At 36.4% G+C, this 22315-nt stretch overlaps 1 protein-coding gene across 7 annotated transcripts in view; it reads right to left on the reverse strand.

The window, feature by feature from the left end:
• PPFIA2 (PTPRF interacting protein alpha 2) overlaps positions 1-22315 on the reverse strand; it is a 389170-nt gene that overhangs the window by 134397 nt on the left and 232458 nt on the right. For all 7 annotated transcript variants that reach the window (XM_082636669.1, XM_082636667.1, XM_082636668.1 and 4 more), the window contains one exon: positions 9975-10091. In XM_082636669.1, coding sequence (XP_082492795.1) covers positions 9975-10091 — 117 coding nt within the window. The remainder of the gene's footprint in view (positions 1-9974; positions 10092-22315) is intronic.

The following is a 22315-nucleotide window of genomic DNA, read 5'->3' on the forward strand; positions in this document are numbered from 1 at the left end:
GGATAACTCCCAATTCTTTAGATTGAACAACTGGAAAGGTGAGATTTCCATCACTTGAGATGGAGAAGATGCAGGGAGTTTTGGAGGGGACTATCAAAAGGTAAGGTTTTTGACATTTTAAGGTTCAGTGCCTTTTATATACACATGTGGAGATGATAGATGTTCAATAGGCAGTTGGATATATATACTTGGTTGTAGGGTCTATAGAGGTAAAGATTTGTAAGTCATTAGCATATGGACAGCATTTAAGGCTATGAGGCTGATTGAAATCACTGAGAGAAAAGATGGAGAACCGAGCCCCAGGTCACCTCAACATTAAGAATTCAAGAAGAAAACAGGCAATATAGCCAATATTTTATAGTGACTCTAAATGGAGTATAATCTATAAAAATACTGAACTACTATGTTGTACACCTAGAACTAACACAATTTTGTAAATTAACTATATTTTAACAAACAAACAAACAAACAAATAAATATTAGAGCAAGGTATGACCATGAGAATGTAAACTTTCTGGAATTTGAAAAAATCTTGGAAAGTATATAGGAGTTTCCATTGGATGGGGATAGGAGTTTAAAGCAAATTTAATGTAACTCTCAGGATAAAATAATCTCACTGGACATAAAGTACATATCTAGATGCTTAAAAAAAGAAGTCAGGAAGAAGAATATGATCCAAGAAAAGAGACTGAGCCGCTGGTGAGGGAAGAGAAAAATAGAGAGTGAAGTTTCCTATACTGCAAGTGAAAAATAAAGGTGAATCTAAAAACAAACAAACAAAAAAGGTGAACAACTATGACATCAACTCAAGAAGGGCTGAGAATTGGCCACTGTATTTAGCAATATAAAATTAGTGACGATAGTAACAGGAGAGGTTTCTGTGTAGTGGTGGAGGAAAGACTTTCCTGGAATAGGTTTACAAAGAAAGCAAAGAAAGCAACTGGGGACAGTGAGTAGATGACCCTTTCGAAGAGCTTTGCTGCACAGGGGAGTAGAAAATAGAGCAATAGCTGATGGTATAAGTAGGACCAAAAGAGAATTTCTTTTAAGTTGGAAGAACTTTGTATGTTATAGGAATGGGATGGATGAAGAAAAAAACTGATGGCAAAGGAGAGCACAGTAAGAACTGCTGGAGAAGTACACTTGACTAGATGATTGTGGAGACATCACACGGTGTAACTCACGGGTGTAACAAAGTTTTCTTTGTCTAAGGTTTTTTTTTTTTTATTTTTTAAAGACTCATGTTCAGTCTAATAAGCTCTTTCATGCTTTTAGACACCTGGACAGATTTAAGACTTTGCTTAAAGTAAATACTCATATTTTGAAATCCATGAAATCAGGTAGTTTATATGCTACCTTTTCCACCCATGTTCACTTTTAATATTTGTATACTTGTTACACTATTTATCTCGGCTCATTCTGCTCACAAGCTATGTGACTTTGAGCCAGTAATCTTTGCTCTACAAACATGACAGGGTTATTACAGGAATCCAATACAACAACTATGTAAAAGTACTTTTGGCAAATGTAAAGGGCTTTGTACAAGTTATTTATCTTGTTCTCATTGGCATGTAGCCCTTTTGTTAATGAGGTTTACAGACAGCTTTGAAGAACAGTCTGCCTGTCTTTAAAAGGCCAGAGCCAGCATTAAGGAATATTTTTCAGAATACTCATTTTGGCACGTGCAATTCTCCTGTAAATAAAGGGAATTTCTGGTCATACAAGTTTAGGAAACACTGTGTACTATGTTTCCTCTTGGGCAATTTTAATAAATTTTAATAATTACTACAGTAAAGATAACAGTTCAAAATTGTATAGCATAATATATATTAATATTCTTGTCCTGAGAAATCTCTTTTTTGGGGGGAGTGGGTTCTGTAAAACATCCATTAAATTTCTGGGGAACTCATGCTTCATGAGAAATGTTAAGATGGATAAACTCTACCAAAGTGAATAATAAAATTAGGCCAATTGCAGAACATCTGAATGACAGACTTAAAAATTCTCCTGGATTGGCTTAAAGATCAGACAAAGCAATGAAGAGGGAAGGAAAAGTATTTGTTCTTTTCTATATCCATATAAGAAAGCAGAGTCCCTGTCACAGACTAGACACTCAAATTATGCCAATAGGACAGAGATAAATGAACAAACTTTCTGTCAAACTCTTGTGAATCACTCAGCCTCTTAAAGTCTGACACTATCCTACTACAGCAAAAATTTGTTTTTTCGGCTTCTCTCGAATCTGGGCTAATAATATAAATGATACTAGATTTTTTATTAAAGATAGAGGAGTCAGGGCTTCCATGGTGGCGCAGTGGTTAAGAATCTGCCTGCCAATGCAGGGGACACGGGTTTGAGCCCTGGTTCGGGAAGATCCCACATGCCATGGAGCAACTAAGTCCGTGTGCTACAACTACCGAGCCTGCGCTCTAGAGCCTGCGAGCCACAACTACTGAGCCCACGTGCCACAACTACTGAAGCCCAGGTGCCTAGAGCCCATGCTCCACAACAAGAGAAGCCACCACAATGAGAAGTCCACGCGCCCCACTTGCTGCAACTAGAGAAAGCCCGCACGCAGCAACAAAAGACCCAACGCAGCCAAAAATAAATTAAAAAAAAAAAAAAGATAGAGGAGTCAATTCCACTTTCACTTCCCATCTATTAAAAGAATAGTGAAAGCATAAAAATCCAGTCACTGCATTCAGAGAGAGATTTGTTTTGAACTTAGTAAATTCCCATACAACATTAGAAGATTTTTACTTCTTATTTTTGCCATTGTATATAAAAGACGACTTTTGGTCATAATCTTCCTATCCTATAAAATTGATACTCAACTCCTATAAAATTGATACAGTCTAACTTCCTGTGCATATGGATGAACCATGAAACAGCCTAACCTTGCCTCTTCTGGGCCCTTTTCTAACCAATCGTAGTCCTCTAGGCTACTCCTGTCTCGTATATCGAGGGCTATACTTGGACCTTCTTTTTGCTAGGAGGTGTGCCAATCCCAAAATGGCAAATTCATAAACCCCATAGTTCTGTTTGGTTTCATTGCTTGAAAATTCAATTGATGAATTAAAAGGGAAGTATACACTTTATTATCATGTCATTATGAGAAATTGGATCACTATATAGGGGATCAACACACAGAAGAAAATGTTCTGTTAGGGCTATTCAGATGCAAAAAAATTCAAATGATAATTATCTTTGATACAGAGACGAAATTGGGGCTTAACCAATAATGCATAAAATAAGCCACAATTAACAAAGAACTGAATTTTTGGATGAACAGTTACTGGCAGTAGTTGACATGGAGTGAAGAAGGCATATAAAAATGGGCAAAATACAGTTAATATCTGGACACATCCCTATGGATGAGGGCTTTCAACTGGAACATAGCAGAGATCTTTGAAAGAATAGCATTTGTGATAAATGGTATCTTATAGTATTTTTAAATAGATATGTGATATATTCATAAGCCAAACATTTAAACATACAGCTAACAGGTTTGTATGTGACTATGTAGAATCTGTGTATTATGGTATTTCATAATATGGCACAATAGCATGAGGAAATAAAGGTCTGTTGTCATTACTGAGGTGCATATTGCTCACATAGTTATATTAACTTTTTCTACTAGCCCATTTTTGTTCTTGGTAGTTCAGTCTAAAACAGCCTTGTATCACTAAAAATCCACAAAACCCTTAATTTTGGTAAAGGCACATCCCATATTTCATCTTTTATAAAACTTCAGCTCAGTGTCCTTCATGCACAGAATGCAGCCATTAGACAATTACTAGATTTTCTGATCTCAGAATTTTTCTTGCCACCGATTCTTCATTTTGTTTTACACGTTTTTGGCCAAGTTCTTCTGCCTATCTGGCATGAATTAAAGAATTGAAAAAATGCAAACAAAAATATATTTCTGATTTTATATGTATTCAGCCTGCGCATTTACATATTACCCAATTATTATGTTGCATTTTATTAATTTAAAGAACAGTCACAAATTAATGTCAAATTCTAAGAGGAGAGAATAACAAGAGCAACGCTTTTGAAAAGGGAAGCATCAGCTCGGTTCATTCAGAGGACCTAAGTTCAGAGTGGGGTGACAAGCAGAGAAGCTTGAGAGGTGAGAAGAGGCCAGCCAGTTTGGAAAGGACCTCCCATGACGTGCCAAGGATGTGTTGTTGTGTGATCACTGGAAAGATCAGCCACCCTTAGCTCTGGGAAGAACTACGGCAATTCCTCAGTCACTAATGAACAAAAAATCTCAAAATGTATTGCATGTAGTAAAGTGTAACTATTGTTTTGTGAAACTTCAGTTTCAGTTTTACACCCACATGCACACAGATGTATACATACACATGCACACATATGTGCGTGTGTGCGTGCGTAGTAAAAGGTTGCAACTAAATCATATTTCTTATAGTGGGTAGCAGACAGGTGGGTCCTTAGTGTTTGTGGAGCCCAAGGCAAAAGAGCAAAGAGAGGCCTACATGCCGTAACTCCAAATATGTAACAATTATAAATCAAGCTAACAAACTGTCAAATAAAAATATGTCCTACTATCTTCCTTGAAATAATACCTTCACACTGGCTTTTAGGCCAGAATGAATAATTCTCAGACCACTTGAAGTTCCACACCACAACTTAGTTACCCAGATATGGCCCTGGACTGTAGCCTGCTCTCCTTCTCTTCTCAGCCTCAGCTCCTTCCAGAATACTGGTCTGTTTTACTTGTATATATGTGGATACCTCATTCAGCACTTTCAAACTCCGTGAGACCCAAAAAACAGGCATCCCTTGGTCTCTTCTTAGGTCCAGGGATGGGTGCACTGGAGGGCGGGCAGAGACAGATGTTGCTGCTAGGAACAAGCTCATAAAGGCCCTGAAGGCTCAGGTCTGTTTGGTCAGAAAGTCTGGGCTGCCAGGAGCTTGGCATGTGGTCAAAAAGGGGTGCTGCTGTGGCTCACACCTGTGCAGTTTCCCCTGGTGCCATGGACTCTTCATACTTAGGGAGAGGCACAGAGGGCCAGAGATAGACCTGCTAAATTGTGGACCCCTCTTGCCCAGGTTTAAAAGCCATACTCATAGTAGTTAAAAATTTTAAATGCCACTGCCTTGGAGCATCTGTTCAGAGTAAAAAAATATAATAGAGATTTTTGGGAAAAAAAGTAAGGGATTAAAAAAAATCATACTCAAGTAGAATAAAATAATCAACTGTAGACAAATAAATACGTGTAATTATGAAAGACTAAAAGATCAGAAAAAAATAAGGTTGGATTAGAATGAATTTTCAAAAATCAATAATAACACCTAGAGAAAGAGTCCTGGCATGAAGGAACATGAGAGTACAAAGGAGGTGAGAACACTGAGGTTCTCGTCCTCCTCTGGACAAATAAGTCATTTAGTTTATCTAAGTAGGCATCAATTTCATTGTCTGTAAAATTAAGAAAAGGAAAGAAAGTCTCTAACTGCTTCAGAAGTCTTATATGTGAAAAAATGATAAATGGACATAAAATTGTAGTGCAAATGATTTTTTAACAAGTATCTAATCAAGATGCTTCCATGTTTAAAACACTTCTATGCTTTCCCATTGCTCTGAAAATAAAATTGGACTCCTTACTACAGCCGACAAGAACTTAAATGATCTGGCCCCTGCTCACTGTCCCTGGGTGCCCTGTCTCCTGCTTCTCCCTCTCCTGGCAGCTAGACTACATTACCCTGTCAGCCTTTCTTCCCAAGATTATGCCCAAGAAGCTCTTTCCCACTGTCGGTGCATTTGCACTTAGTGTTTCCTTTGTTTCAAAAACTCTAAGCTTTTCCATTAACCCTCTGTACTCTTTTGGGTTCCGGTTCAAACTCCACCTCCTGAGAAGCCCTTCAGTGCCATGTCTACCTATCTTCCCCAACCACCTCACACCTGCCCCTTGATCACACCCACCCCCTTTTACATGTATGTACTTATTGTCTGTGCCCTCATCTGTCCTATTCATTAGCGTTCCAACCACACAGAACAGGACAAATTTCCCAGCACTTCAGTAAGGTCACCGCTAAATATTTATTGAAAAATGAATGACCATGAGAACACAGTATTCATAAATATTATAACCATACTGTTTATTGCTTGTAATCAATGTGTCAAGAATTTTGGCATTCATAGTCAGTGTTTCTATTCTTTACAACGAAGCTACAAGTTAGGCATGACTATTTACCTGTAACTGATACTCAGGGAGGTTACAGAGTAAGGACACCCAGGTAGTTACTGGCAGAGATGGGATTTGAATCCAGGTCTACTGACTTTAAACGAGTCACTGTTCCACACTGTCTCTCTGACACTTCCTGTCACAATTAATGTATCTCTCCTTTAAACTCTAGTATCATTTTTGACACCACTTTATTCATCATGTTTTGCAATATTAATTTGGGCAGATTATTTTCACTGCATATTATTTTCACTCCTGCAAATTTTACAGGGAATGTCTTCTGAATCTCAACCACTGTCTAACATACTACTTATCCACATTACTTAGCAAACATTTGCAGTTGGAAAAAATAATTGGAAGTACAGAATATATGAGCCAGGAGCATTACTATCTCTTTGACAAGAGAAGCATGTTTATTAAAATTTATTTTTCACAAGTTAACTCCTCTCTGGAAAGCAGCAGGAAGAAAGTTATGGATCCTAGCCCTGAACTTTTAATGAGGTAAAATTTAGTGTTCTGAAAATTTTTTTATTATCCCGTGGATAATTATGTTCTTCTAGAACACCAATTAAATCCATGGCACACAGAAACAAAATTGTTTCAGTTAAGCTTATTTTTTTCTTTTCATTTTTGTTTTCAAAATGTTGGTAATAATTACACAACTTTTCTATGAGTAGTAGGCCTGTTTCAGAGTGTGCTTTTATGAGACTATTTTTATCAACTATTTTGTCAACAGAGTTTTCAAGCCACTGCTGTAAAACCTCTCCTGTTGGCTAATAACCCACCCTGACTATGTAATTTAAGTAACTTTACTGCCCTAAACAAAGGGCGATCCTTGTGACTAGGATTTGCAAGTCACTTTCTGACAGCTCCACAGCACCTGACAATAGTTTCATGTTTCCTCCCCAACAATCCCTCTGCAGTTTATACACTAATACTACAGTCATCCTACGCTGGTAACCTTCGCTACATAGACACTCCCCAAAATAATATTCTCTTTTCCTTTGTTTTAATATACCTTTTAAACACTTGTTACTGAAAAAGTAAGTGTTAGGATTTAAATTACAATCCTATAACACTTGTTATTCAATGGTGTTAACATACTTTAAATAATCCTTTTAAAGGGGATAATTTCAAAAAGATGATTTATAATGTTCAGGTGCATAATTTAGCAGTATTTATAAAGGGATGATAAAAATAATAATTAGGATATTATTTCAGCTTTTATAAAAAAATGTCAGCAGTTAGAAGATGAATAAGTTCTGGGGATCTAATGTACAGCATGGTGACCATAGTTAATATTGTATACTTGAAAGTTGTTAAGAAAGTAAATCTTAAATGTTCTCACCACACACACACACACACACACACACACACACATGGTGATGAATGAACTAATCTTATCATGGTAATCATTTTACAATACATACTTATACAAAATCATCACACTGTATACCTTAACTTTACACAATTTGTAGAGCAAACCATCACATTGCACACCTGAAACTTATATAATCTTATGTCAGTTATATCTCAATAAAGTTGAAAACGAAATATCAGGCAAAGAAATATGATATAAATAAAACTTTTAAAGTGCTTTCTTGAATCATCTCAGGGGTAATATGGATTAAAGCACAGTTTATTTTTAAAATTAAAAAAAATATGTGACATACATTTTAGGATTACATTGCAGGATAGGGGCACGATATTTTTAAAAATACTAGTCTATCATTATATCAAAGCATTTGGAAATCACTCTTCCTACAATTCTGGGAAATTTAAAAAAGTATGCCTATAATTACAATGTTTAAAAATCTTTAGTTACATCTATAAAAAAGTGTGAGTGAGTTAGCAATGGCACAGAATTTCTCTTCTACCCTGGCTGAAATGCCTTCACTGAGAACTGGAAGGCAAAGAAAGTTAAAGACAAGTACTTTAAGTCTTCAAATACTCAGAAACCTCCACATATATACCACTATCTGTTGAGTCCAATAGAGACAAACATCATTTATTCACAGGTCCTCATCCTAATTCTGTAATCAGTTTCTGAAAATTAATCTGACATGAATTGTCTTATATTCTATAATGACTAAATATTTAGGGGTTATATCTTAAAAAAATAATATTTGAAAAAAACTACATGTATGAGTACACCACTCCCCAGAAGTACTAGAGGAATGCTTTAAGCACCAAACGGTTTGTTAGCGAATAGACAAGATCTTAAGTTCCTTATGCCTTTGAAAGCATATTTCTTTAATTTTAGTCTAGATTAGCATAATATGGCATCACTATATTTTGAAGACTTCTAAGAAAAAGACTAGATGACCATAAAGTCCATTTTCATACTCAAACCAATGCCATTCTGTAATTCTCTGAGGAAACGTAGAGCACTGTATTACTGATGACATAAGTAAAATGAAACAGTAATAGTAAAATGACATGTTAGTTTCCTAAACTGAGGATTGTGTGCCAATGCCCTATTCTAAAGAGCTCGGTGGTTTATTTACTGAAGTAATGTCAGTTTACTTATCTGAAGAAAAGAGAAATAAGTCTTATTCAGATTTGAAATATAGCTCATGAAATCTAGCTGTCAGATTGTAGCTTATTGTTAATACCTAGCTTAAGATTTTTATAAAATACATTGATAAAGGCTAAAATAGTAAAGCCTTTAATGAAGAGTTGTTTGCTTCTCAGCCACCAGAATTGATGGCGGTCTCAGGAAATGTCTGGTTTACTTGGCTTCTTTTGCTTTTACAGTTGAAGGAGGAAACATAAGAAGCCCCTCCATTTGTTTCAACTGGATAAATGAGGAAGTGCTCAATTTATTTTATGATAAGAAGTCTAGTGCTATTTGTTTTGTGGTACAGTCACTTGCTTCTTAATCGCTATGTTTTAAAACCTCCTGATATTCACAATGACACCAATTTAGCTACCTGATTTATGAGGTCTTGATGATTAAGGAGCTCAAGCATCCAGGGCTATAACCTGCAAATATCCAGGAGATGGTCTAAGTCTCATGCACAGGATGTGCAAATGCCTATGTAATCTTAATCTGATTCCAGACCTACCAGCAACTGACTTTCTTTCTCTTGTGCTGGGAACAAGTGGTTCAGCACAGAAAAGCGCCAAACAGACTGTTGGTTTCCTTGGCCTGGGTCTATGCCCCACCCGAAAGGAAAATCAATTTCTTCTAAAAAACAGTAAAAGTCTAATGACTTAAGATATCTTTTTATGTAATTTCTCATTAACTGGAGTACTGCTGTGGTCTTATCAAACACATGGAAAATAAGTCAAATAAGATATTATAAAAAAGTTTTTGCAGTGATAAGCCACAGATTAGTCACGAATTGTACATAATATCACTTATAAATCAAAATTATTGTTACTGTATTTTAAACAGCCCTGGATATAGATTATTAACATATCTATATAGATATATAGATATATTTAGATATTTATTCAATTTATAATTTATTCAATTATAGATATGTTCAAACAGATATGTAATTAAGTTCTTTTAAAGAGAAGTTAATAGCAAGTAATGAGAAATTCAAATATATATATATGCATAAATCCACACATACATTATTTTTGAGAGAATTAAATTAGGAGCAATTAATGATAAAGGAAATAATAATGCACTTTTGATCAACAAGTCAAAACACAGTAATGTTTATTACATGAATTACACAAATATTTCATACTCATGTCAAATGATATAGCAAGTAAACACTTCCATGTAAGAGCATGTCATATGTGTCATACCTTTTCATGGACTTTCTGGCCAGGTTCCATCCCTTCAAGATGTTCTGACTCTGTGGATCCCTCACTTGATGCCAATTTTCTTTGTATATGAACATTTTGTTCACGCAAGGCAACAATCTGCAAAATAAAAGCACTATGCCTTTAAAATCTAAAATAGAGTATGAAGTATAAGAAAACTGAGTTTACTTGAATGTGGCTAAGAACTAATGAATACAAACAAATAGACAGAAAATAAACTTTGAATTTTACTCATATTATTAGTTCAAAAATATTTCTAAAATTTAGGCTAGCATTTCGAATAATATTTATAGGAATGTGAAATTAAGAAAATATTTTCTAGTTGGAAAATGTATCTATCTAGCTTGAGATGTTTTTAAATCAGTGGCATGATCCATGTGCTATTAATTCAGAAATTACTTTTTAATTTAACTTATGAAATGTAATAAAATTTGTATTAGTCTGAATTTTTAAAGTATGAAAGAAAGATAAATCAGAAAATTGATGACTAAAAACTAATTATGAGCACATTCATCTTCCCTAAGAGACAGCACGTCTGCAATTTTAAAACAAGCAAATAAAGAGGCTAGACTTAAACAATTTGCGCCACTATCATGAGCACTTAGAATTAAATTGGTCTCATTGTCATTATTTTAACGGCCATTATTTTAGCACTTCTAGTCCAAATATAGTTAATTTACAAAAAAAAAATTTCTCAGAAGGCAATTAATTCTTGCAAAATTTTAGCTCAGATTTATATACATGATACTTTGAACTAAGAAACAGATTCTCAGAGAGTTGTAGTTTAAGTGATCTTAATAATATACAGAGTGGAAAATCACATTCTAGCATTTTAGAAATATATTTGCTATTTATACATATTATTTTGAAAATATTTTACATTACATTAATAGCATAACTTATTTGTTTCTTGGCAAGTTTTATTATAGTATCAACTCAGATATTGAGTCAGTATTGGTTCTAGGGGAAATCAATGTCCATAGTTTTAGTACATATTAAGCATATAAGTTTAATATGATTCAATATTTATTGAATTTTATATTTATATTGAATATTTATATTAAATATTGAGTCATATTAAAATTATATGTTGAAATTATGAGACCAACATGTCACACAGACAAAGAATTATCAAGTAAACAAAAGACATCGAGAGATTGGGTATGTGTCCTGCTGCCTGCCATTGCTGCCCACATGCCAATGATATATTCATGAGAAAAAGTGATTTTGCATATGATCTCCAGCAATTCAACACATAACTTATCATTTCTTAAGGGCATATCACCACATAATGAAGAACAACTCTGTAAAAGCTCTTCTCTCCTGTAGTACTGCAGTCACCAAAATAATTGGTTCCCTTACTCCCATTCTAGCCCATCTACAATCTATCATCCACAAAGCAGCCAGATTCGTCTTTTAAACTTAAGTTATATTGTGTCACTCTTCAGCTTTCCAAAGAGCCTCTCTGTTTTCCCAACTTATTTAGCATAATTTTAAACTTCTTAACAAGGTCTATAACACCCTACATGATCCCTTCGGCCACAATGGCCTCCTTTCTGTTCCTCAAACGGACCTGGCACTTTCTCACCCAGAACTGAGGAACTTGCAGATCTTCCTGCCTGAAGGATTCTTCCCCAGCTCAGACTACAGCTGACACAATCTCAGCTTTCAAAAGTCAGCTGAAAAACCTACTTCTCAGAGAAAGTGTACCTAGCCATTATACTTTTTACAATATATCTGTGTTTATTTTGGTGTGTATCTTACTCATTAAAATCTAATATTTTACTCCTTTATTTACTTACTCATTTTGCTTGTTTATTTAGCTAGCAGAAGTTCTAACAATATCTCATGGCAAAATAATTTTCAAAGGAATACATTATTGAAAACAACATTTTCATATGAAGCAGCACATCACATTAGTATGTGCAGGGATTCAATATAAATGTTAAATTAAATAATAAATGGATATAGAAAAACAAAGAATATAAACCTAATTCATTCAGAAGTAACAAAAGATAAAGATTTACTGTGCTTGAGAATCATCAGACGTTCCTCTCATGTTAGTTAGTGTAGAAATGAATTACATCAAAGGAAAAACAAGAATGAAATAGTCCCTGGATATATCATTTTCATATTACATTCTTAACATCTTTCTCTTGCATAAAGCAATAATATTATATTATAATCAATACATAATAAAACTTTATTATGAATTTTTTTTTTTTTTTTTTTTTTTCTTTTTGCTGTATGCGGGCCTCTCACTGTTGTGGCCTCTCCCGTTGCGGAGCACAGGCTCCGGACGCGCAGGCCCAGCGGCCATGGCTCACGGGACCAGCCGCTCCGCGGCATATGGGATCCTCCCAGACCGGGGCACGAACCCGTATCCCCTGCATCGGCAGGCGGACTCTCAACCACTGCGCCACCAGGGAGGCCCTATTATGAATTTTTTAATTAAAGTATTGTATGCTGACATTTCACTAAGATAACATCCATGACTTAAATATGTTAAGACAACAGTAACAATAAATTTTAAAATTCTATGCTTTTTCTTCCATTATTGAATTAGAAGTGAAGAGAGACCTTTTTAAAAAATATTTAAACATCAAACTTAACTCTCAGTTTACAGAATAACTTCAATTTGTTTAGTAGTTCAGATAAATATCAAATACACCCTGGTGCCTATAATAAAGCAGGCCATCTATAAAGATTTATTGAATGACTCAGTGAAATGATAAATTAATGACCTTAAATAAGAAAACTCAAAACACCAAATTCACATGGAAAATCTTATGCAAATATGGTTGTGCCACTATATTAAAAAATTACAAACTTCCAGTTTTTCATAAAATATATACATGACAATTAATTCCAAGAAAGACAAACTTTTCAACCACTAACATGCAAACTCTACTTTTTCTAAAAAAATCAATCCTGCAAATTAGATTTTTGAAACTGGAGAATTGATGCAGGATCCTCTACATTCTCTATCATTCTAATATGATTATATTCTGTTCTATTTTTGCTCAATAACAAATTATCCTGGGTAGTTACGAAAGCAAAGCTTCAGCATCTGATTTTATTGTAGGTGTTAATAAGCTTGATTCTTCTTCCTTTCACACTGGGGAAAGTGAGAGGTTCTCTCCTGCGAATACAACTTTGGGGGTTGGGTCTGCTCTTCTGTGTGTTCAAAAGGGCAGAGAAGGTCACCTAGAAATCTGTAGCTTAAGGTAGCACAAGCCTCTTTAGGAAATTCTCCCAGCTGGCTTGACAAAGGAATGCAGTAGGTGGCTTCAGAAGTGGTTTACAAATATAGCAAGCAGAATGAAAGTGGCTGATAGCCTTAAAACATTCTCTGGGCTCTACTGACAGAAAAAGCTGTTAAAGGGAGGGCTCAAGTGACTTGTCTAGAATAGTTAAGTAGGACTGGATCCCTCACTGTTAAATAGCATGACCTATTATAAATAGGATGGCGTGGTGATTAGGACAAATCACTTCTGGGGAGTCTCTGTTGCTTACTCAGTTGTGACATAAATGCCACAATGCACTGGAAACCCACTATGTGCCGAGAACTGTGTTGAACTATTTTAATCTGCAAATTAGGTCTTATGATCCACATTTAACAAGTGATTAAACTGAGATAAAGAGAATTTAATGAGAACTAAGGAATCAAAAATCCTTATCTTTATACTTTTTACTATGTCACATTGTCTCACATGGCTTTGCATTTGGGCTCTATTAAGTCAGGGGAAGTTAATGGTGGGTGAGGACGGGGAGGAAGCATTTCCTTTCGAAGCACTGCTACCCTCCCACCTTGGAATCCTTTGTACTTCATTGAGGTATGGACCCCTCCCTGGACAGATTCACATATAGGCAGAATTTTGCATGCATTTCCACACATACCAATCCACTGAGGCCCATGGAACACTGGTCAAGAGAAACTTTCCACAGTCATTTTAACTGATCAACCATGATTTGTCAAGTGTTTGTTCACACTTATTTTAAAATGCCCAGAATTCATTCATATTCCTTTTGGTGACAACATCTTATATTTTCACTGGGGAATTTTCCTTCCCCACTCTAATCTTAGAGAGACTGTCAATCAGGGGGCCAGAGCTCATGGCCAATGGGTGGGCACATGATCTAAGCCAGGGCAATTAGAATATTCCTTGAGAGAAATTTCTGGCAGAGATATGGGGGAAGAGTCTCCTTTCTATTATGGAACGTGAGCTGGTGGGATATGATCAGAGTTCTGTTTGCCATCAGTTCCTCCTCATAGAGAAGCAGGTAGAAAAGCTGGAGCCCTGATGAATTACTTCTGCTGCTGATTTTAGCCATAAATCAACTCTATCCCTGGCATTTCAGTAAAATGAGCCCAAAGTTTCCCCTCTGTGCTCAAACTTGTTTGGATTGGTTTTCTGTCATTTGCAACTAAAAGTGTCTTTGCACTTATTTGGGAGGTGGAAATGTGCCCTTCTGGCCAACCCGAGCCAGGTACTTCCCAGACACCTCTCCTGCTCCTGGAGGTCCATATGTTACAGAGATTTGGGGTGTGTTTATTTAAAAAAAGACGCATGCAACTCATGGGGGTGGGGGGGAATTTGGGGATCAACCGTTAACGAGTTCGCATCTGATATTACTCAGGCATAAAAAAGAATGAAATAATGCCATTTGCAGCAACATGGATGGACCTAGAGATTGTCATACTGAGTGAAGTTAGTCAGACAGAGAAAGAGAAATATCGTATGATATCGCTTATATGAGGACTCTAAAAAGAAATGATACAAATGAATGTATTTACAAAACAGAAACGGACTCACAGATTTAGAGAATGAACTTATGGTTGCCGGGGGTGGGGGGGGTGAAGGGTGGGAGGAAGGGATAGTTAGGGAGTCTGGGATGGATATGTACACACTAATATATTTAAAAAGGATAACCAAAAGAACCTACCGTATGGCACAGGGAACTCTGCTGAATGTTATGTGGCAGCCTGGATGGGAGTGGAGTCTGGGGGAGAATGGATACATGTATATGTATGGCTGAGTTGCTTGGCTGTGTGCCTGAAACTATCACAACATTGCTTATCGGCTATATTCCAATACAAAATAAAAAGTTTAAAAAATTTTTTTTTAAATTTAGGGCAAAGAAAAAAAGAGTTCTTTAGAAAAAAAGAATACATGAGGGTGTACCGGTACTCATCCAGGCTAGTCAAGGTGATGAGGAGGAGGAAAAAAAAAACGGAAGAAGATAAAAGAATGACAGGTGACTCAAAAAGCTAACGTACTTCAGCTATAACTCTGGCATCTGTGTGATTCTTGCTCTCTGGCTTATTGCTTTGCCTTGACCCTTCTTTGTTTCCTGATAGCTCATTAAGCTTCTGACAGCCTGACTCACTGCTTTTAGGTACTCCCAAACCCATTATATTCCCATGGCAGCCTTCCAAGTTTTTTTCTTTAAACCTTTGCCTCTGTCAGGTTGTTTTTGGCTCTTATCAATCTCTGACAAGCTCTGAGCTCACACAGTGGACTACTGGTGGTCTTGGTGGCCAATTTTCTAGTCAGGAAAATTCCCCAGCCCCCATCCCTTTTTCTACCAGACTGTTTCATGGTTCCTAGCATGTCTTGCAACAGACTCTCTTCGATCCTCTTTCTTTGAAAAACAGTTTTCCTTGATGACCTGGAGAGATTCATTCATTTCACATATTTTCTTTGATATTTCACTGATGATATATCAGGTATTAGGAAAATTAATAGGGGGAAAAGGCAAAGTTCTTTAATTCATTCTTGTTGGGTGAGACAAACTACAAACAAAAATAAATGGAATACATTTTTAAATGGTGATAATTGCAAAGGGAAAATTAAAGCAAGGGAGGGATGCTATGAGGTGCAGTTTAATTAGGAATTAGGTGATTTCTGAGTATAGACCTGAAGATGAGAGGGAGGAAGCAATGTGGTTATCTGGGAGAAAAATTTTCCAGGCAGAGAGTTCAGAAAATGAAATTCATTATTGAAAACAAAAGTTTGAGATTCATAAAAATGTTTTAGTGAGTTCTTCATATGATGTAAGATGTCCTCTTCAAAAGATAGCTAAAACATCACTGAAAGTTGACATCTTGGAAACTTCAGGTGTCAGGAAATGCACAGAAACCTGTGATTCTGAAGAGAAATGTGATTTGGGAGAAAATAATAGAGCCTATTTCATATCTCTATATTCTCACATTTCTCAAGTGTTTAAAATGTATTTTTTTTTTTCATATTTTGTTGCTCTTTATTTATTCCTAAACTTCCAAGTTTATCTGTGGGGTCATATCCCTTCAGCCTGAAGAACCTCCTTTAACTTTCTTTTAGAGCAGGCCCACAGATGATAAATTCTCTTAGCTTTCATTGAGAATGTCTTTATTTTACTTCATTCCTGAAGGATATTTTTTGCCAGATGTAGAGTTGTTGACAGTTCTTTTCTTGCAGCACTTTATTTTTTTATTATTACTGTTATTTATTTATTTATTTAGGCTGTGTCGCGTGGCATGTGGGATCTTAGCTCCCCGACCAGGGATCGAACCCATGCCCTCTGCTGTGGAAGCACAGAGTCCTAACCGCCGGACTGCCAGGGAAGTCCCTTGCAGCACTTTTTTTTTAAATTTATTTATTTATTTAGTTATTTTATTTTTGGCTGCATTGGGTCTTTTTTTTTTTTTTCTGCGGTACGTGGGCCTCTCACTGTTGTGGCCTCTCCCGTTGCGGAGCACAGGCTCCGGACGCGCAGGCCCAGCGGCCATGGCTCATGGGGCCAGCCACTCTGTGGCATGTGGGATCTTCCCGGACCGGGGCACGAACCTGCATCCCCTGCATCGGCAGGCGGACTCTCAACCACTGCGCCACCAGGTAAGCCCCTGCATTGGGTCTTTGTTGCTGAGCATGGGCTTTCTCTAGTTGTGGCGAGCGGGGGCTACTCTTCATTGCGGTGCGCAGGCTTCTCATTGTGGTGGCGTCTCTTGTTGTGGAGCACGGGCTCTAGGCGCATGGGATCAGTAGTTGTGGCTTGCAGGCTCTAGAGCACAGGCTCAGTAGTTGTGGTGCACGGGCTTAGCTGCTCCATGGCATGTCGGATCTTCCCGGACCAGGGCTCGAACCCGTGTCCCCTGCATTGGCAGGTGGATTCTTAACTACTGTGCCACCAGGGAAGTCCCTAAAATGTATTAATCTGTTTATTCAACAAATATTCATTGATCATTGTTCTAAATATGAGACACCACTGGGGAAAAAAGCCCTTCTCTCAAAAAGCTTACATTCTAGTAAACGAGGGAAACAAAGAAAGAAGCAGTAAGACAACAACAGTAAAATAACAATCATGTAATGAGCTCTTACAATGTGCCAAAAACTGTGCTCAGCACATTTTATAAATTTTTCTTCTTTACATCATTTCATCTATACTATCTTTTCTTCCAAGTTTAAGATTTCTTGAGAGCGGACCCTGAGACAAATAATTTCGCACAGTAGTTTATTTGGAAGGTGATTCTGAGAAGCATAGCATTCTTAAATATTCTTAAAAGGCCTAGGATGAGTCCTGGCCCTTCTAGGTGTTACTGGTTGTATGACTTTATACAAGTTTCTTAACCTCAAGTTCATGTTCCTCTGCTATAAAATGAGGGATAATAATATCTAGGTTTTAGTGTGCTTGGACTGTAAAATACTTAATTGTATATGATGTACTATAAGCATTTATAATGTAATAATGATCACCTTTATCTTCTTATTCATACTTCATGTTCTAGCTTATTGAAGGATTTGCAGTTACACACACCCAAAATGCCATCTTGGCTGTGAGTTTTTATATTCATTTGGAATGCTCACGCACAGAGCTCCTAAAACCCTTGTAAATTCCTGACAACAGCACTCAGGGCATCTTTTTTTCTAATGAGGGATTCTGGGTGGGCTCCTGGATGGGGGGGGCTCATAGCCAGAAGGACCAAGCTGTGATTTCAAGCTTGGAGTTTTTAGCTCCACCCACCATTCTCCAGAGAGGAAACAGGGGCTGGAAGTGAACTTAATGACTGATATGCCTATGTAATGAAGCCTTCATAAAATTCTCAAAAGTACAGGGGTTGGGGAGCTTCCAGGTTGGTGAACGTATCCACATACTGGGAGGGTGATGTATCCCAACTCCACAGGGACAGAAGGTCCTGAACTCGGGACCCTCCTAGACCTCACTCTATGTATCTTTTCATCTGGTTGTTCATCTGTGTCCTTTATCATACCCTTTAATAAACTGGTAAACATAGGTTAGGTAAATGTTTTCCTGAGTTCTATGAGCTGCTCTAGCAAATTAATCAAACCCAAGGAGGGGTCAGTGGGAGTCTCTGATTTATACCCATTCAGTCAGAAGCACAGATGACAAATTGGACTTGGAATTGGCATCTGAAGGAGGGTGGGAGTGGTCTTGTGGGACTGAGCCCTTAACCTGTAGGATCTGGTGCTACCTCCAGGTAGACAGTGTCAGAATTGAGTTAAACTACAGGACACCCTGCTGGTGTTGCAGTGAGTTGTTTGGTAGGGGAAAAACTCCCGTACAGCTGGTGTTGGAAGTGCTGCAAGTGAAGCAGTAGTGTGAGCGGAAAGGAGAATCACAGGAGGTAGGACAGAGTTTTTCGTTACACACCCTTCCTTCTCCTTAACTCTTCTCAGTTATCTTTCAGGTCTTAGCTTGTATGTCATGCACTGTGGCATGGGTGGCATCCCAGTGATTTAAGTTACATAATTCCTTAGCATTCTCCAATAACTCATATCATACAAATTATCACTCTTTAGCACAACTGGCTGTTAGTTTTCTGACTGCCCATTTTGACACTGAGTGCCTTGAGGCCAGAAACTATATCTGATTGATTATTTATTCCCAGTTCTTAGTAAACTCCCTGACAAGTAGAAAGCACCCTAGAAATATTTATGTAGTATTGAATGACAGCAGACTGTATGAATGGAAAAGTCCTATAGGGAGTTGGAAAAATTGGATGGAAAAATACTTGAGAATGTATACATGGAGAAGCAAATTAGTTATCCACATAAAAGACCATATGAACTTGAAGTCTTTCCTAAAGTTCGTATTACATGATTCAAGGTGAAAAGGAGCCCTGGGCATGGAAGAGCTCACTGGGGAAATACAGAAATAAAAGGACAAGAAATATTGACATAGCCTTGTAGGATATTCACAACTGTCAGTGTGAGGAGGTGAAGTAGAAGGCACAGACAACTGTAAAGGAGGATAGGGATAGGACCATGGAAAGGCAGCTTAAAGAAAGTCTACAAGAGATACTCTATAAATATAACATAACAGGCAATTTCATTGTGTCTTAAAATATTTTTAAAAAAATTTACAAGTGTATTGTAGCCTAGGTAATATGATTGAGGTGCACTGAAGTACACACTGTGTTTATATGCTTTAGACTTAGGATAGATTGACATTAGATGGAAAGTGGAATTCCAAGGGTATCTAGAAATTTGTTTCTGCCAACAAAATTCTTAAAGTGGAAACAGAAAAGCAATGTAAATTAATTTAATTTTCACTTGTTTTCCTCTTCCTCATCTTTTTGAAAATGTCAATGTATGAGACATTTCCCTGAAGTTGGATAAGGAAGGAAGACAAATAAGACAAATAAGAATAGGAGTTTAGAAATTAAATGTATAATTAAGAACTGCTAGCAATAATAATAGCTGCTCTATGTTGAACATCAATTATATGCCACATACATGCAAAGAAATTTACATATATTATTTCATTTAATCTTCCCAGTAACCTTATAAACTGGGTATTATTATTTTTATTTTATAAGTAAGGGAACTAACATAAAGGGCATAAATAATATACTTGAGGTCATACAGAAAAAGATACGACAAATGTTTCCAATCCAGGTATGATACCTTCAAAATGGATGGTTTCTAAGCATTATGCTATAATGCCTTTTGAAAATTAATGAAATGATTCACTGCATACAAAATCCAAATATATATCTAGGTCAGGACTACAGTTTTGTGGTCTGATAGCAGGGGAATTTACCTGCCCTCATTTGGCAAAACAATTTAGACACAGAAGATGTCTTCAATTATTTTTAGGAATAGAAATTATGCTCTTTACATTATTTATCATTTTCATTTATAACTCTTCTGTGGCACAGGCATTTCAGTTTACCTTGAAAATTTCCCAGCTACTTTTTAAAATAAATCACGTCTACCATACTCATGCTAATTCTCCAGGGATCTTCATTCTGATGTTTTTAAATTCATATTTGCCTTTAGGTATTTAACAACAACTTCCAGACAGTGCCCACATCTAATTAACAAAGATTCTTTTCATCTATTTTTACCCCAAACTCAATTAACAATTCCAAGAGTGAGACTTACAGAAGTCTCACTACACCAACACATAATTTGCTTCTACACAGATAACTTATTCTAATTTAGCTTAATTCCAGGCTTAGATTACACTGAGGTTGCAACATGAAAAAAACAAAGACAAAGCAACTAGTAGAAAAGCAGGGATTTACAATTTACACTTAAGCAACTCAACTCCCCAGACACAATAGTTTGGATTTGTGTTGTTATATATTAATTGAGAAACCAAAAAGATTGAGACACTTATTCAAACAGAACTAAGGATACTAAGGCAATAGCAATTTCACTTCTCAGCTCTGGCTTTTGGACATAAGATTTATAAGCATCACTGAAGCATATTAAAACCAGTGAAAAGCAACTTCATGTAGTCCAATGAAGTTTGATCAGCTCATGTGTAACATTAACTTTCATTGTTTTTCAGTGAGAATGGATAGACTGAAAACTTGTGAAACGTAACGGACCCAATGAACAATCAAATTGTCTTGAGATGGGAATCAGAGGTTTGAATTGTGAGGATTCACCTCTTGTCAAGTTTAAAAAATAGTTATTTAATTAACGATTTAAAGAATGAATCCATTTATCCTAATGAATGACCAGACAGCTTGGAGGTGGGAAGTACAGTTTAATTTGGTGGTTGCTTAGAATTTTTACCACTGTACTATTCAGTCAATAAATAATTATTGAATTAATTAGAACATACTGCATACTTTTATTTTTAACCTCCTCCACTTTGGCTGACCAGCCTTTCCAATTCCCATTAGATAAACTGACCGGATATTAAAATTTAAAAGCACATCACCAGTAAGTTTCTGGTGATGCTTTGATGAAAAAGATAGTACACAAACAGTACATGCAATTTGGCTATTTCCAAATTTTACATCTGCTTATATCTAAAAACATAAAGATACCTTGTATGACTACGGAATCTAAGCTTATTTAGTTTTTAATGATGAAAAAATTCTTCTAGTGCTTCCCTGGTGGCGCAGTGGTTGAGAGTCCGCCCGCCGATACAGGGGACACGGGTTCGTGCCCCGGTCCGGGAAGATCCCACATGCCGCAGAGCGGCTGGGCCCATGAGCCATGGCCACTGAGCCTGCGCGTCCGGAGCCTGTGCTCCGCAACGGGAGAGGCCACAAAAGTGAGAGGCTCGCGTACGGCAAAAAAAAAAAAAAGAAAAGAAAAAAAAGAAAAAATTCTTTTAAGATAATATTAAAGATTTTTAAGACCATTCTTAAAACAGTAACTGTCATGCGAAACTGTTATTTTTAGTTTTAAGTTTAAGACAATGGTTGAAAGAACAATAAAATTTCAAATGTTTCCTTAGATAGATTTGTTTTTACAGTGAACGATTATGATTTCTATTTCCAATGTTAACTATAACATTCAACAACAGTAATTTCAACAATAGCTGTATTTTAGGATAGTTATTGATATGTAATTCTGATCTAAATTACAACTCTCTACCAAACTATCTCTATCCTTTTCATCTAATTGGTATTTCAGTCATTACATTTTTCTGATACTTGGTTACTCTATATTTTTATTTATTTCCACTATTCAAATAATTCTTTAATATTTAAAATGATGATAAAATCAAATGCTGGCATTGTCATTAGAAGCATATAAATGGCTTCGGAAAATACAAAACAACTTAAATTGGACGGTATTAGTGGATATTGTTAAGGCACAGTACTGCTATTGTAGTAGAGTAGCAGCTAAGAATGGCATTAGATGAAAGAATAGTAATAAGAATGGCCAAGGAAGCTGTTAGTGTGGTAAAGTAGAGGAATTAATCCAGAGAAAAAAAGCAAAAGAGAAGTCCTAAAGAGTTTTCCCAAAGTGTCAATAATAGAAAAACATATACTGAACAAATTTTATTTTTCACTGCAAGAAAGCAAGCCTCAGTTGAAAATATAAATAAGCAAATAAATAAATGAGGAGGGG

Source organism: Mesoplodon mirus, assembly GCF_964341445.2.
Source record: "Mesoplodon mirus genome assembly, chromosome: 11".
Lineage (NCBI taxonomy): Eukaryota > Metazoa > Chordata > Mammalia > Artiodactyla > Ziphiidae > Mesoplodon > Mesoplodon mirus.